This window comes from Penicillium cinerascens (genome assembly GCF_028974065.1).
Source record: "Penicillium cinerascens strain IBT 15544 chromosome Unknown scaffold_4_segment0_segment1, whole genome shotgun sequence".
Lineage (NCBI taxonomy): Eukaryota > Fungi > Ascomycota > Eurotiomycetes > Eurotiales > Aspergillaceae > Penicillium > Penicillium cinerascens.
This window is the reverse complement of record NW_026695298.1, coordinates 140138-154028: the sequence shown is the minus strand read 5'-3', so window position 1 is coordinate 154028 and position 13891 is coordinate 140138. Positions and strand designations below refer to the sequence as shown.

At 55.0% G+C, this 13891-nt stretch overlaps 4 protein-coding genes across 4 annotated transcripts; 2 read left to right on the top strand and 2 right to left on the bottom strand.

The window, feature by feature from the left end:
- Positions 1 to 1204: 1204 nt before the first annotated feature.
- N7498_009144 (uncharacterized protein) lies at positions 1205 to 3086 on the top strand (the record flags this gene model as incomplete). The annotated part of the gene is made up of 2 exons (XM_058456200.1): positions 1205 to 1239; positions 1295 to 3086. The coding sequence occupies 2 exons, from the start codon at positions 1205 to 1207 to the stop codon at positions 3084 to 3086; spliced, it is 1827 nt and encodes a 608-aa protein (XP_058303099.1).
- Positions 3087 to 3370: 284 nt separating this feature from the next.
- On the top strand, positions 3371 to 5558 carry N7498_009143 (putative 5'-nucleotidase; the record flags this gene model as incomplete). Its single annotated transcript, XM_058456199.1, has 4 exons — positions 3371 to 3474; positions 3537 to 3747; positions 3801 to 3994; positions 4055 to 5558. The coding sequence occupies 4 exons, from the start codon at positions 3371 to 3373 to the stop codon at positions 5556 to 5558; spliced, it is 2013 nt and encodes a 670-aa protein (XP_058303098.1).
- A 197-nt stretch (positions 5559 to 5755) lies between these two features.
- On the bottom strand, positions 5756 to 9663 carry N7498_009142 (5-oxoprolinase; the record flags this gene model as incomplete). The annotated part of the gene is made up of 2 exons (XM_058456198.1): positions 5756 to 7087; positions 7144 to 9663. The coding sequence occupies 2 exons, from the start codon at positions 9661 to 9663 to the stop codon at positions 5756 to 5758; spliced, it is 3852 nt and encodes a 1283-aa protein (XP_058303097.1).
- A 392-nt stretch (positions 9664 to 10055) lies between these two features.
- On the bottom strand, positions 10056 to 13783 carry N7498_009141 (transcription factor domain-containing protein; the record flags this gene model as incomplete). Its single annotated transcript, XM_058456197.1, has 10 exons — positions 10056 to 10537; positions 10598 to 10969; positions 11031 to 11115; positions 11171 to 11243; positions 11300 to 11424; positions 11476 to 12271; positions 12319 to 12447; positions 12494 to 12630; positions 12825 to 13327; positions 13384 to 13783. 10 exons carry the CDS (start codon positions 13781 to 13783, stop codon positions 10056 to 10058), a joined length of 3102 nt encoding a protein of 1033 aa, XP_058303096.1.
- Between the last annotated feature and the right edge of the window lie 108 nt (positions 13784 to 13891).

Below are 13891 nucleotides of genomic sequence, written 5' to 3'. Positions count from 1 at the left end.
AGGGAGATGGAGACAGTGAATTCTACGTCTATAGGGTCGCTTGGTTCTATCCATTGTATGAGCTCCCGTGAGGGTCTGTTTTTCCGTTTCAATTTCCCGGTCTACGCGATCGTTTTTCCCAACTCACAAATATAACGCAGATGGAGACTACCGGTGCCAATTTAGTCAATCCAATGCCCACGTAGAGAGCACCGCGATATCCACTCAAAAAAGTGCAGTCCGCGTCATTAACATATGCTACCACCGTACCGGCAAACCCAAGACCCGACTAAAATGGAGCAGATCACCGTCGCCGCTACGAGCGATGCGGCCAGCCCTTGATGGTGGCGATGCATTGAATGACTGAGAATGGGGATCCCGTAGGTGAAGGACATATTCCTGTTGACAAAATCAGCTGGCATATGATGAGATACTGACGGAGGCTGTCACACCCGCATTCCCCAAGACGTTGACAAGCTGACGACAGAAGCTTAAGCCCAGTAGCTTTGGACTGGCACGGTGGCAAATATTGATAGCCGGCTATGAACAACACAATGGCAAAGAACATTACAACGCCGGGAGACAGGAGACCGAGGAGGAATGCAGTGATGAGAGCGGCGAGTCGCGTTTGATGAGTCTCCATGAATTGATAGAATTAGTAGATGATGATTCCAACGATACATCCAAGTACCCAAGTGAGATTTCCCTGATGCTGTGGCCGGCAAGAAGACACCACAGACTGAACCGAGAGATGGAAGCCGAACTACATATATGAACTATACTGATCAAGCTCACCGGGAAATACCCCACGTCATCCAACGATCCGGGGTGGGATGATGGGCGTTTTGCAGCCCAGCTCGAGGTTTTGAGTCATGACTCCAGAGCTCCGAAGTTTAGAGAGTGCATTCGAATTGTTCCGTCGCTCACTTTCGTTCTTGACCACCATATCCATACGCGAAGGCAAAAGTAAAGTTAAGCTGTGACGTTCGACAGGCAATTACTAAGCATCACATGCCGCGGCCTTTTTTTTTTCCAAGTCGAAACTTGACCAGCAAACGATCTTGCAGCTTTCCAGCGCTGCCTTTTGCCTGGCATGCTCCTTTGAGCTTCATCTGGGGCTTTTTTGATCCCCGTCTCTGCTTTTGCAGACCTCAACGTCGTCATTCCGGAATTTGAGGGCTGGCATACAAACCCCCCCATCTCCCGTCTCCACCTTGTGACAGCGATGGCCGAGTCACCCCCCATTGTCTTCATCGCCAGGTAAATTTAATTTGTTGAAGCTGCCCGGATGTCCCACCGGTACTGACTTCGATAGACATGGCGCCCGTCTTGATGCCGCCGACAAGGACTGGCATCTAACCTCTCCCACTCCCTACGACCCGCCTCTCTCCTACGGCGGTTGGATCCAATCCCGGGCGCTAGGCGTGCGCATCGCAAGTCTCCTGCGGGCTCCTGAATTCACGGGAAAATACTCAGAGAGTCATCCCGACCGATCTTCGGCCTCGGGTGACCCGGCACATCTGCAACCGACCCCCGCTCCCTCGGACCTGTACCACCGATACAACGTCATCATCCATACCTCGCCGTACCTACGATGTCTACAGACTGCAATCGCCGTCGGCGCGGGTCTCAACCAATCTCGGTTTGAAACTGAGGCTCCGGACGCCACAGAACCTCCGGACGGGGCCCAGACGGACGATGTGGTCGCTGATCCTCGATCTCTGCTACGCGTCGATGCGTTTTTGGGCGAGTGGTTGTCGCCAGACTACTTCGACCAAATTATACCACCACCGGCCTCGGATCGCATGGTAGCCTCGGCTAAGGCCGAGCTTCTCCGTCGTGGTGACTTGATTCCTACGGCGCGAGAAGGAGCAAGAGCGCTCTCGGGCCATTTCCCGGGCGGCTGGGGTAGCCAGTCTCATCCGAGCTCCCCCAGCGAAGAGGAAGACCGTCGACTGGCCCCGCAAGGGCCATCAGCAACGACGGGCCAGCGACAGCGTGCCAGCACCTGTGACACACTGCAAAGCCCTCAGGTCAGCCGCGGCCCCAAAGCTTTGGGTCGGCTCAATACGGATCTCCTACCGATTTCGGATGCTTCTTACGTGCCCCCGACTCCTGGATATGCCATTTCTGCCTCCGATCCCATCCCCGCCGGGTACGTAGCCCACGCGCGGGACGCCTGCACGAAGATCGACTACCAATGGGATAGCATGCGCACGCCCTTCTGGGGCACGGGTGGCGTATACGGCGAGGAATGGAGTAGCATGCATGAACGAGTGCACGATGGATTTCGGCGGATGGTGGACTGGTACCGGCGACAGGACGGACCCAATGCAGATCCCTCGGGCGTCATGTCCAACGGTGTCGACAAAGACGGCCCCAAGGAGACGGTTCTCATCATCATTACACACGGAGCTGACTGCAATGCCCTGATCAGCGACTTGACCGGGCATTCGGTGCTCCTCGACATCAACACGGCGTCTCTCACCATGGCAGTGCGCCGGGACCGCCTGAAGGATACCGCACCTCTCTCCGAGAGCGTATCCAACTCGTCAACCCACCGGGATGACCTTGTGTCACGAGAATACGCTCTGAAGCTAGTTGCGTCAACTGACCACCTCCGTGCGGGGGTCAACCCTTCACAACTCACTGCGCTGACCTCGCCCTCGGCTCCGCAGCCGGTGCCAGCACCCCCCATTCCCACCTATCGCAATCGACTCGGCTCTCGTCCACCGACGCTCCAGGGCCCAATTACCACCGGGCCGACTCCAGGATCCGGTCTCAATCCTCGCTACTGGTCTTTGGCGCGGCAGTCAAACGTATCTCGAGGAGCCTCTGGCCTCTGGGGAGCCATCTTGTCGCCCGACAAGGACGATGATGCGGAGGACTTCGTGCCGAACTTCGGCGACCCACGGGCCGAGAGCCACGACTCATCTCAGATGGCTCGCGCGTCTCATACGGAGGGATCCGTTGACCGATCGGGCTGGACGAAGCAACTACCGCAACGAACCCTCTCGCAGCGCGGACTGTGGGGGAGTGCACCGTCCTTGGAAGACCGCGAGGCGGCGTCGGGGCGGCGTTGGACGGTGGCGGAGCAGAAGTTGTGAAACGAATGTCTACGACCTTTTGATTTCTTGTGTACAATCTCTTTTCTTAGGATACCTCATTGCATGGCGCCGGGTGTTTCCGATCCCACTCATCTTTTGACATAGTCATGTTCTTATGTTCCCTGGTTGAATCAATTTCATTCCTCAGGCATCCGTCGCATCCGCGTTCCCCGGATTCGCCTCGTCCCACCTTTTGCCCCTCGTAAACAACTTCTCAACTTCTGCCTTCTCTTCCCTTCTCTCCTGTTTCCCCCCTCTTCTCCATCCTTTTGCCCGGGCATTCCATGTCAACTCTTGACTCCGACGGTCTCTCCGTCACGTATACCTCGGATCGTACCGGCGCCCCGGATCTGCGGCTAATCCACTACAATGATGTCTACCACGTTGAGTATGTGACCCTCGGTTCTTCCCTGGGCATACGCGGATCCCCCATACTGACGGGCTCTCAAGATCTGGCTCTGCCGAACCTATTGGCGGGGTCTCGCGCTTCCAATCCCTCATGAACTACTACCGCACCCATCCACGGTTTGCCGACGAACCCAATATCCTGACCTTCTTCTCCGGCGATGCCTTCAACCCCAGTCTCGAGAGTACCATTACCAAGGGCCGCCATATGGTCCCGTTTCTGAACAAGGCCGGAACCGATGTGGCATGTGTGGGTGTGAGTACGGCAACCGGTTTCATTTGCGGTTGGAACACTGCTGATCCGGCCAGAATCATGATCTCGACTTCGGTGTCGCCCAATTTCGCCACTTGTCGGGCCAATGCCATTTCCCGTGGCTATTGGCCAACGTGCTCGATCCAGCGCTTGGAGACGGCGTGCCAATCGCTGATTGTGGAAAGACCTGCATGCTGACTTCGTCAAACGGGATCAAGATCGGTGTGATTGGTCTTGGCGAGAGAGAATGGTGAGGGCTCTTGGCATCAAAAGATCTCCGCCTGTCTGCATCTGCTCACGAATTTCTTAGGCTCGGGACCATCAACTCCCTTCCGCCTAACTTAATCTACCAATCGGCAAGCAAGACTGCACAGGAGCTGGCACCGCAACTCCGAAAGCAAGGAGCCGAGCTGATCGTTGTCGTTTCGCATCAGCGCGAGCCAAACGACTGCAAGCTCGCGAATAACTTGTCTCCGGGAACGGTGGACATCATCCTCGGTGGTCATGATCACTATTACGCCCATTCCGTTGTCAATGGAACTCATGTTCTGCGATCTGGGACCGATTTCAAGCAACTGAGCTATATTGAAGCTTTTCGAAAACTAGGCGGAGCCCCAGGTTGGGACTTTAACATAACGCGTCGCGATGTTGTACGCTCCATACCCGAGGATCCAGACACGATGGTCATGGTTGGCCGACTCACCTCCAGCCTAGCAGCAAAACTTGAAAAGCCCGTAGGCTACACGGTCACCCCCCTCGACGGCCGTTTTACCACGGTCCGACAACGCGAATCAAACTTGGGTAATTTTGTCTGTGATCTCATGCGTTACTATTACGCCGCCGACTGCGCCATGATGGCTGGTGGGACCATCCGTGGTGACCAGATCTATCCCCCGGGGATTTTGCGGTTAAAAGACCTATTAAACTGCTTTCCCTTTGAAGACCCGGTGGTGCTGATCCGAGTCCGGGGTCAGGCCTTACTGGATGCTCTCGAGAATGGCGTTAGCCAGCTTCCCGCATTGGAGGGTCGCTTCACACAGGTATCCAATATCTCCTTCGGATTCAAGCTGGATGCACCGTCAGGCTCACGTATCACATTTGCTCGGGTTGGTGGTGAATCTATTGATTTAGAGCGACACTACGTCCTGGCTACCCGTGGGTACATGGCCCGTGGGAAGGATGGATTTTCTTCTTTGCTAGTCCAATCCGAAGGCGGCAAAGTTGAAGAGCTTGTGGACGAGGAGAATGGAGTACTGATCAGCACAATCTTACGCCAGTACTTTATGAGCTTGAAGGTTCTCGGGAAATGGCAACGTTGGAGCGCCAGCCTCCATCGGCACTGGGGTTCTGTACACCGCAATCTGCACAATGAGGGCTGGCTAAAGCCCCCATCTGCCGCTGCATCGCCGGTCTCTGAGAAGGCACCGGGCAAACGCTTGAACCCCCGTCCAGGTTTGCAACGGACGGGCCGGCAAGCTTACTATTATGGCCGCTTCTCTCAGGAGGTCGAACAGATATCCGCGGCCTCTGCCGCCAATGGGACAAGCAGCGATGACATGGATTCCGACTCGGATGAGGACCCTGAAATCCTCACCTCGCCTCGATCGATGACCAACTACGTCACTCTTCCTGCCCGGTCTTCGGCGGAGGAGGAACATCGCTTACAGCTAGCGAGACGCGTTGTTCGCAAGTGGATGCGACATGCTGGCCTACAGTCCACCAACCTGAATATGATGGACGGCGAAGGCGAGTTCACTCCTGCCTGGACCTCTGGCATATCTCCCCGACTTGAAGGTCGGATCGTTGTGGAATAAGGCCGGCTAAAGAAGCAGGCATCTTTGTCGGGGTTGACTTTCTTTCTTTTTGATCGCATATTGCAAATGCGCCAAGCAGGATGCGTGGCGTTGCGGGTTTATAGATAAGACGATTAGATACAATAACGATGATATGAGAATAAAATATGTGTTTCGTATAGGTCAACCACTAGAGATCTAATTTATTTACAATGGCTTCATGTAGCAGCCTCCTGGGCGCCCCATCCACCACCGCCGGCGGTCATAATGACTACCCGGTCGTGTGTCTTAACAGACACGGTGTTCTTGCCTCCGATGTTGATCTGGCGCTCTTCACCAGTCTCGGCATCCCGAGTGACCCACTGGTTCAGGCCCGGTTCGGCATGTTCACCTCCTTCTAGGCCATAAGGTCGATGAACGCGTCGCTCTGAAAGGATCGAGACTTGCATTGGAGCAAGGAATTCAATGTCGCGCACCACTCCTTCGCCGCCCGGGTTCTTGCCCCGGCCGCCAGAGCCCTCTCGCAGGGTGAATTGGCGAAGAAGGGTTGGGTATCGCTTCTCTAGGATTTCGGGGTCGGTGATCCGTGTGTTGGTCATATGGACGTGAACGCCGGACTCGCCTTTCCAGGTTGGACCAGCTCCGCTACCACCAGCAATGGTCTCATAGTAGCCAAAACCGGGGGTGATGACGGCTCCGGTCTGAGGATCAAGCTTAGGATTGGTGCCGAAAGTCAGATTGTTGCAGCAACCCTGCGAAGCCGCACAAGCCTGGAAGGCTTTGAGAACGACGTCGGTGATGCGCTGCGAGGTGACCACGTTTCCACCCACTACAGCAGCTGTTTTGGTGGGTGACAAGATACTGGGTGAAGGAACCCGGATATCAATCGGAGCCAGGCATCCTTGGTTAAGGGGAACATCCGCATTAATCATGCACCGCAGGCAGTAGATGATCGCAGAGTGTGTGATCGCAATGGGCGCGTTCCAGCTGCCATACACCTCGGGTCCAGTGCCATCAAAATCGAAGACAGCAGAGCCATTCGAGCCGTCGATCGTCACCTTCAGACGAATAGGGGTGCCATCATCCATATAATCGACGGCCTCGAGCGGCTGTCCGCCAAACTTCTGATATAGTCCCTTGAGAAGGTTTCGGACAGCAGTCTCGGCAGTCGCCTGAATGGCATACATGTATTTTTGGACAGTCTCCACGCCATACTCGGCGAACAAAGTCTGGATCAAAGTGATACCACGGGTGTTGGCGGCAATCTGCGCCTTGAGATCGGACAAGTTGTCACTAATGCAGCGGGCACCAGAACAGCCAGGATACTGTGCCGGCTTCGTGACAAGTAATTCGATCAGACGTTCCTCATCCAGGACACCGTTACTAACGATCTTGTCACCCTCGATAGCGGCACCCTCTTGCCAGAGTTCCGTCGACTTGGGAGGCATGGACCCGGGTAGGATACCACCAATATCAGCGTGATGGCCGCGCGAAGCAACGTAGAACATGATCTCCGTGCCACCCGGCCGATCAAAGACGGGTGTAATGACCTAATATGGAAATTAGCCTCTGACATCGCCTTAAAAATAAGCAAAGAACTACTTACAGTGATATCAGGCAGGTGAGTACCACCACAGCTGGGGTGGTTGGCCACGAGAACGTCGCCATCCTTCAGGTTTCCTAGCCACTTCTCATGCTGGTAGCGAACGGCAAACTGCATCGATCCCAGATGCACTGGGACGTGAGGAGCATTTGCAACAAGTCCACCATCGGGAGAAAAGAGAGCGCAGGAGAAGTCCAGTCGCTCCTTGATATTAGTCGACACGGATGTCTTCTGCAGAGTGCGACCCATCTGCTCGGCGATGGACATAAACCGGTGACCAAAGATACTAAGCCGGATAGGATCGACCTCGGAGCTCACTTGGGTCTCGGGAGGAGAGACGGTTGGCTTGTCCTTCAAATCAATAACGATGCAGGTTTCGAGAAGGTTCGCGACGGCATTTGGAGCGACGACAATTGTCTGAGTTTGGTCAATGATGACGGCAGGGCCAGCGATTCGGCTGTGCTTCTCTAGTTTGGCAAGCAAGTACACTGGAGTGTCGATACGTGTGGAATAACCGTCAAAGTAGGCCGCAGTCGTGTTGGCCTGTGCGGTCGTGACATCCTTCATGGTGGCATCCTTCAATTGGACCAGGGGGCTGCGCTCGGTCCGGACCTTGGAAGAGGCTATGGTACGAACACGGATATCATCAACAAGGATTGGTCGCTCCGGGTTGAAGTTGAATTCGCGGCGGTGACGCTCGCGGAACTCATCCAAGAAATCTGACGAAGCCTCGGATCGCAATATCATCAGACTGGTGTCAGAACCCTCATAGCGCATGTTCAGATATTGTTCATGACGCACTTGATTGGCCGGGAAACCCTGTCCCTGCATCTCTTTGGTTGCAGCAGCAGCCATATCGTCGAAGCGTTGAAGAAGGCTGGAATGGGAAGAGAGGTAGTCAGAAGAAATCGGTTCCTGAGATTCCTTGACCACTTCCGCTAGCGCCAGGCCGTACGCCGACAGGACCGAGGAGTATTTGTGAATGATAATGCGCGAAATTCCCAGAGAAGCAGCGACTGAGCAAGCGTGTTGGCCACCGGCTCCTCCAAAGCAGGCTAGGTGGTGAGAAGCAGTCTCGAAGCCACGGGCCTCGGTCAAATTGCGGATGGGGCGGGCCATAGACTCATCTGCGACCTTAAGGAATCCAAGGGCGACCTCTTCTGCCGTGTACTCCGGTTGGAAATGATGCCGGCGCTCAACATTAATCTTTTGCGTCATGTCATGAAACTTTTGCGCAGTAATTTCAGTATCCAGTGGCTGATCTTCATTAGGCCCGAAAATATGAGGGAAGTACTCGGGGAGCAATCGGCCGAGGAACAGATTAGCATCTGTCACAGTCAAAGGGCCTCCTTTCCGATAGCAGGCTGGGCCGGGATGTGCGCTGGCCGATTCGGGGCCGACGTAGAAGAGACCGTTCCGCCAGGTCAGAATGGATCCACCGCCGGCAGCAACAGTGTTGATATCGAGCTGTGGAGACTGGATGAGAACCCCAGCAACCTTAGAACCGAAGACGTGCTCCAAGTGACCGTCAAAACGTGAAACATCTGTAGATGTACCGCCCATGTCAAAGCCGATCACGGGCGTCTTTTCAACAGGATCCCAGCTTGTGGCCGCAAAGCCTACCACGCCAGCGGCGGGGCCGGATAGGATAGCTTTCAACCCGCTGAACTTGCGGAAGTCCACCAGTCCACCATCAGACTGCATAAATTCAAAACGGCATTCCTGCTGCTTCTCCAGTCCGCCTTCAAAGCTAGCAGAAATGGAGTCGATATAAGTCTTGATAACGGGAGTGAGATAGGCGTCGGCTGCCGCCGACATGCCACGAGGCACAATCTTGATCATTGGCTGTAATTTGGAGGAAAGCGTGACTGAGAAGCCCATCTGCTCGGCCAGGTCTCCGATCTGGCGCTCATGCTCGGGATAAGCAAAGGAGTGCACGAGTGCTACCGAGAGGGACTGGTAGCCTTGCACCTTTATGCGCTGGAGGTCTGATCGTACCTGGTCAAGATCCAGTTCTTGCACCACACGGAACTTCTCGCCCGTGATGCCTTCCACAATGCGGGCTCCGGAAAAGCAGTTCTCGTCGGCGGCGGAATGGCAGGGAACCACACGCTCATTGACCTCAACCACGCCCTCCGGCAGCACACCAGGTCGTGCTGCAGAGAGATCGAAGATGGCTGGGCGAGACTGGTCGCCAATCTTGAGCAGGTCCCGGAATCCTTTCGTCGTAAATAGTACTGATCGAGCGCCCTTCCGCTCCAGCAACGCATTGGTTGCCACGGTGGTGCCCATTCGGAGACAACCGATGCGGTCAAGCTTCAGCGGCCGTCCGCGAGGATGTGGCTCGCCCGTTGCAAGCTCAAGGATCTGCCGAATGCCTTCAGTCGGTGCATCTTGGTAGTGTGCAGGGTCGACAGACAGAAGCTTGATGATAATGTCTGAGCGACCGGGGACAATCGCATGGACATCGGTAAAGGTCCCGCCGCGGTCAATAGAGATGGTGATCTTCCCGGGTTCGGCCATCGTGTGAAACGATGGAGGATGCGGGAAAATGGTAATATGAAATGTCTATGATAAAGACTCGGGGGATGATGACGGATTCAAATATCAAAGCCGCCCTTTTCCCCACCGTCCCCAGACTAGACTGTCGTTTCTCGCGACGTTGTATGAAGGTCACGTGTCGGCCCGATGGCCGGCGCGTCGGGTTCATCGGGCCGATGGGTTGGAAATGTGTAGATAGTAGGGGAATGGACAGGGATAACAAGATAACGGGCCGAAGGGTATATCGGAGAGCCGCGATGCTCTTGTCTGCATCTAGCTTGTGAGAATTATTAAGTAGGTAGATAAATGGAGAATCATATCATAAACAAAAAAAAAAAAAGCTATGCAAGATAATGCTATACAGGGTGTATCAACTATCGTTTCAATGTGCTCTCAATCCAATCGGTATCCATATCAATGTCAATTTGGTTCAATGCACCCTCCCAGAGCGCCGGGTCGTCGTTCAGATCGAATTGGAATGAAATATCCTGGAGCGAGGCCAGATCAAGTGACGGCTGCCAATCCTCCGGGAGCTCTTGCGGGGGAGGCCCCATCTCTTGTATCGCTGGACTAGCCGGCTGATTACTTCTTGGAGTGGCTGGAACATTCAGGGCAGGAGTTATCCTCTCTGTATCGCCAATAGCGGATTTGGGTCCAATGGCCGCCCGTAGCTCCAGCAATAAGGAATGGCGCGAGCCGAGGTAGGTGTTGCCTCGGTCGGCCATACTGTGGAGGAGATTTAGTGCTGTCTCCATCGCCCGGGCATTAGTCTCGTTATGTGGAAAGACAGCATTGACCATGACGAGGAGTAACGCAGCGGAGAAAACGTATTCCCCGTCGAGATAGCCGTAGGTGGCTGAATGAAACATTAACTGCTGAGCGGGGGGCAAGGGCTTGCAGAGAATAGAGGGCTTACCGATGAGATTTTGTTTCGCAGCCGCATCCATGATCAAGGTCGTTGCACGAGCAGCCGTAATGCAGCTATCGATCACCGCGACTGTGTTAGGTGCCAAGCCTTCTTTCCAATCCTCGCCTGAAGTGCCCAGAATTCCGGCGTCGAGTCGTCGCTGGATAACATAGAAGACGAGCGGACGCGCAGTCATGTTGACACACGAATAGAAATGCAGATTGATCGACACCGTCTCTCGATTAACGTGAGTATCCAGCGTGGTAAAATCAACGCGGAGGCCTTCGGGGGCATTTCGAAGCCAGCTTGAAAGGTCGTTCGTAATACTCTGCACAGACATAATCAGGTTGGATCCTGATCGGGGCTTCTTCCGGTAGATCTCTACGGTATTGAGTCAGTTACCGGCTGCGCAGATGTTGCAGCGTGATTTTCGGGCCCTTACCCTCGCCAATTCGGCCTAAGATTCGGGAGAGCTGTGTGTAGTGAGTGAGGACAATGGATGGCCAGGGGTCAGAAGTGGATATATCCTAGAGAGAACCGGTCAGAGGTCGCTCTTATCATGAGAGCCTTCGTGGAGCCTACTAGTGTCGCCGGCGAAGTGCCAATGTCTTCATCATGGATGGTGATGGGATTGCCAGATTTGACGGAGAGTACTCTATTCAGCGGATATCAGTGCGCTGCACATACCGATGAGATGTAAGGCTCCGTTACCGGTCTAGACTATAAACAGACCACCAGGCTCGACGCCTGCGGTTTCGATCCGTCTCACCGATGCTCGGGTCTGACACTTCTTGGTGAAGACCCAGCGAGATAGCCATGCGGAGGGCGAGCCCGATCTGACAAGGTCAGTTGGTTGATCGGGGATCCAAGGTGAGAGTGCCACTTACGTAGAGGAAGGCCGCATCGCGCCGGTTCAGGTTCTGCATATAGTATGCCACATAACACAAGACCTCGACGAAGAAGATCGACCCATCTTCGTGGATGTCAGGCAAGAAGCGCAAGGCATGTTTGAAATACTTGAAGCCGGGCGGGCCGTCATCTCCCGACCACTGATTGACGGAGTACATCAATCCAAATGCGATGACGAGTAATGTCTGGCAGTAAATCAGGCATGTTTCACGGTGGGAGAAGTCGGGTGGCTGGTGATAGACAAAGGCTAGTCGCTCTTCAAATTCCCTGGGTCTGATCAAGGAAAAGATAGTTCCGATGTAGGAATACTGGACCCAGAAGAGCCGCTTGGCAAAATCAAAAGGAGGCAGTTGGGGAAGGGCACTTGCCACCGGTCGTCGCAGGGAGGAGGCATCGTCGTAAAGAGGACGCACATCCCATGCAAGGTTGGTGGAGGCAGGATTGAGGCGCTTGGCCAGGTGTGTGGTAGAGGACGCGCCCACGAAGTCTGTACCGCTTTGATTAACGAAGGTCTTGGGAGATCCTGCAGGATGCATACGGTGTTCGCCCGATCGGTTCAGGAACAGGTTATCGGTTCCTTTGAACCACCAGTCATCTCGTTCCAAGGGCACCTCTCTTTCCCGATCCGAGTAGTGAGTGGCCGTCGAATGCGCACTCGATGGAGTAGGGGTCGGTCGATCGTACTCTATGTCTTCGTTTGCATCCCTCGAGCGACTCGTGTGTTCCACCGGGCCTCGGGGTGATCGGGCCTGCGTCTGTAAATGACGATAGTAGCTGAAAAATCAGTGTCTGAAGCGGCAATTCGTGGCACGTCTACACACCTCTCCGTAATTGAAACTCGCTTTTCGGCCTCTGAATAGACGCAAACGTGCCCGACGTCCACACAGCCTGCACATGGCTGCGGCGGGATGCCGGCACAGCGCGTCTTACGACTGCGACATCGATTGCACCTGCGTGGGTCAGCGCCAGTTCGTTCGGTGTACAAGTCAAGCATACGCTACCATCGACCGGCGAGCCATGCGGTCTTGCGATCGTCGCGAGATCTCTTTACTATGCACCATCGCAAGAAGTTGGCGGGGAAAGACGCTGTTATCGACTCCACACCTCTTATCGTTCGGACCGACGTGAACTTTCTATTGGAAGTCGGCGCGTCACTCCCGACAGCACATGGCATATCTAATCTTATCATCTCTTGATTACTATCTCCTATGGAACTTTACGTTGACGTGGGAATCAAAAGATGGCCACACCGTTTGGCGGACTCGCAACGCCACCGGGGACCTGAGATCATCAGCCACGTCTCGGGATGGGAATCGAGCTCGCTCACCTTCAATGGCACGCTGCTGAAGAAGAAACTCCAGCGCTTTCTCTGGCGACATTCCTGACCGAGGCGCTCCAGGTCAAAGAGCTCGCCGATCGGAAGGCCCCAGCCTGCCAGCAGCCACTCGTGCAGGAAGAAGTCCGGGTTCTGGCAGGGGTACGCTTCGAAACTTGGCATGTCGCCGGCGACCGCGGCGAACTCATTGTCCCAGATCCATCGCAGCATCTCTTCCGACTGTTCGACACCGATGACGGGCGGTGCCTTGTAGTCTGCCAGCTGCTGACACTCCGCTCGCGAGAGTCTCTCGTAGTCACGAGTCCAACCCGTTCGAATAAAGAGGATGTCGCCCGGTCGGAATGTCGAGTTCTGACTGGCGGCCACTTGCTGAAGAACCGAGAGTGGAATTGATTGGGTTTGGAAGCAGTTGACGGTGACGCCGTTGACCTCGGCCCACGCGGCGTAGTCCAGAAGCACTCCACGGCCGACGACACCACCGTTTTCCACCCACGCTATACATCGTGAGAATCCAACATCCAGCACGAGTACGATGAGGAGCCGAACCTACCGTGAATGCCGTTTCGCGTGGATGTCTGGATATCTTCGAGAGAACAGCCATTGAAGTAGGACCCTTCCTTGGAGCCGTAGTGCCGGAATCCGTCCCATTGGGAGCTGCTCTGCGTATTAAAGACCAGGACGTCGTCGTTGACCGGCCTGGGCGCCTTGTTCTTGACCGTGTGTTCAAAGGCCGACCGTCCAAAGCACGGAACGGCCATGCTGTTGAGGTTCCAATCGGTCGATACGCGCACCCCCTCCACGATTTCACGCGCGGCGGCAGCCGTATTCTCGGGCGTGAGACGATTGAGCATTCCCATCTCGTCTCGATCCCCAAATAGGCCCCACGCGTTACCACGCGGGCCGTCTTTGCGCAGCGGCAGGGAGTCGAAAGCAGGGACTCGTGAAGACATGGCGATTCTCTCGGGTTCGTTTTCAGGGGAAGGTCGCTTGGGCAGGGTATTTCTATCCAGCCGCCTATGTACAGACTTACCCCGCAGTGTCAAGATGACCTCGGGCTA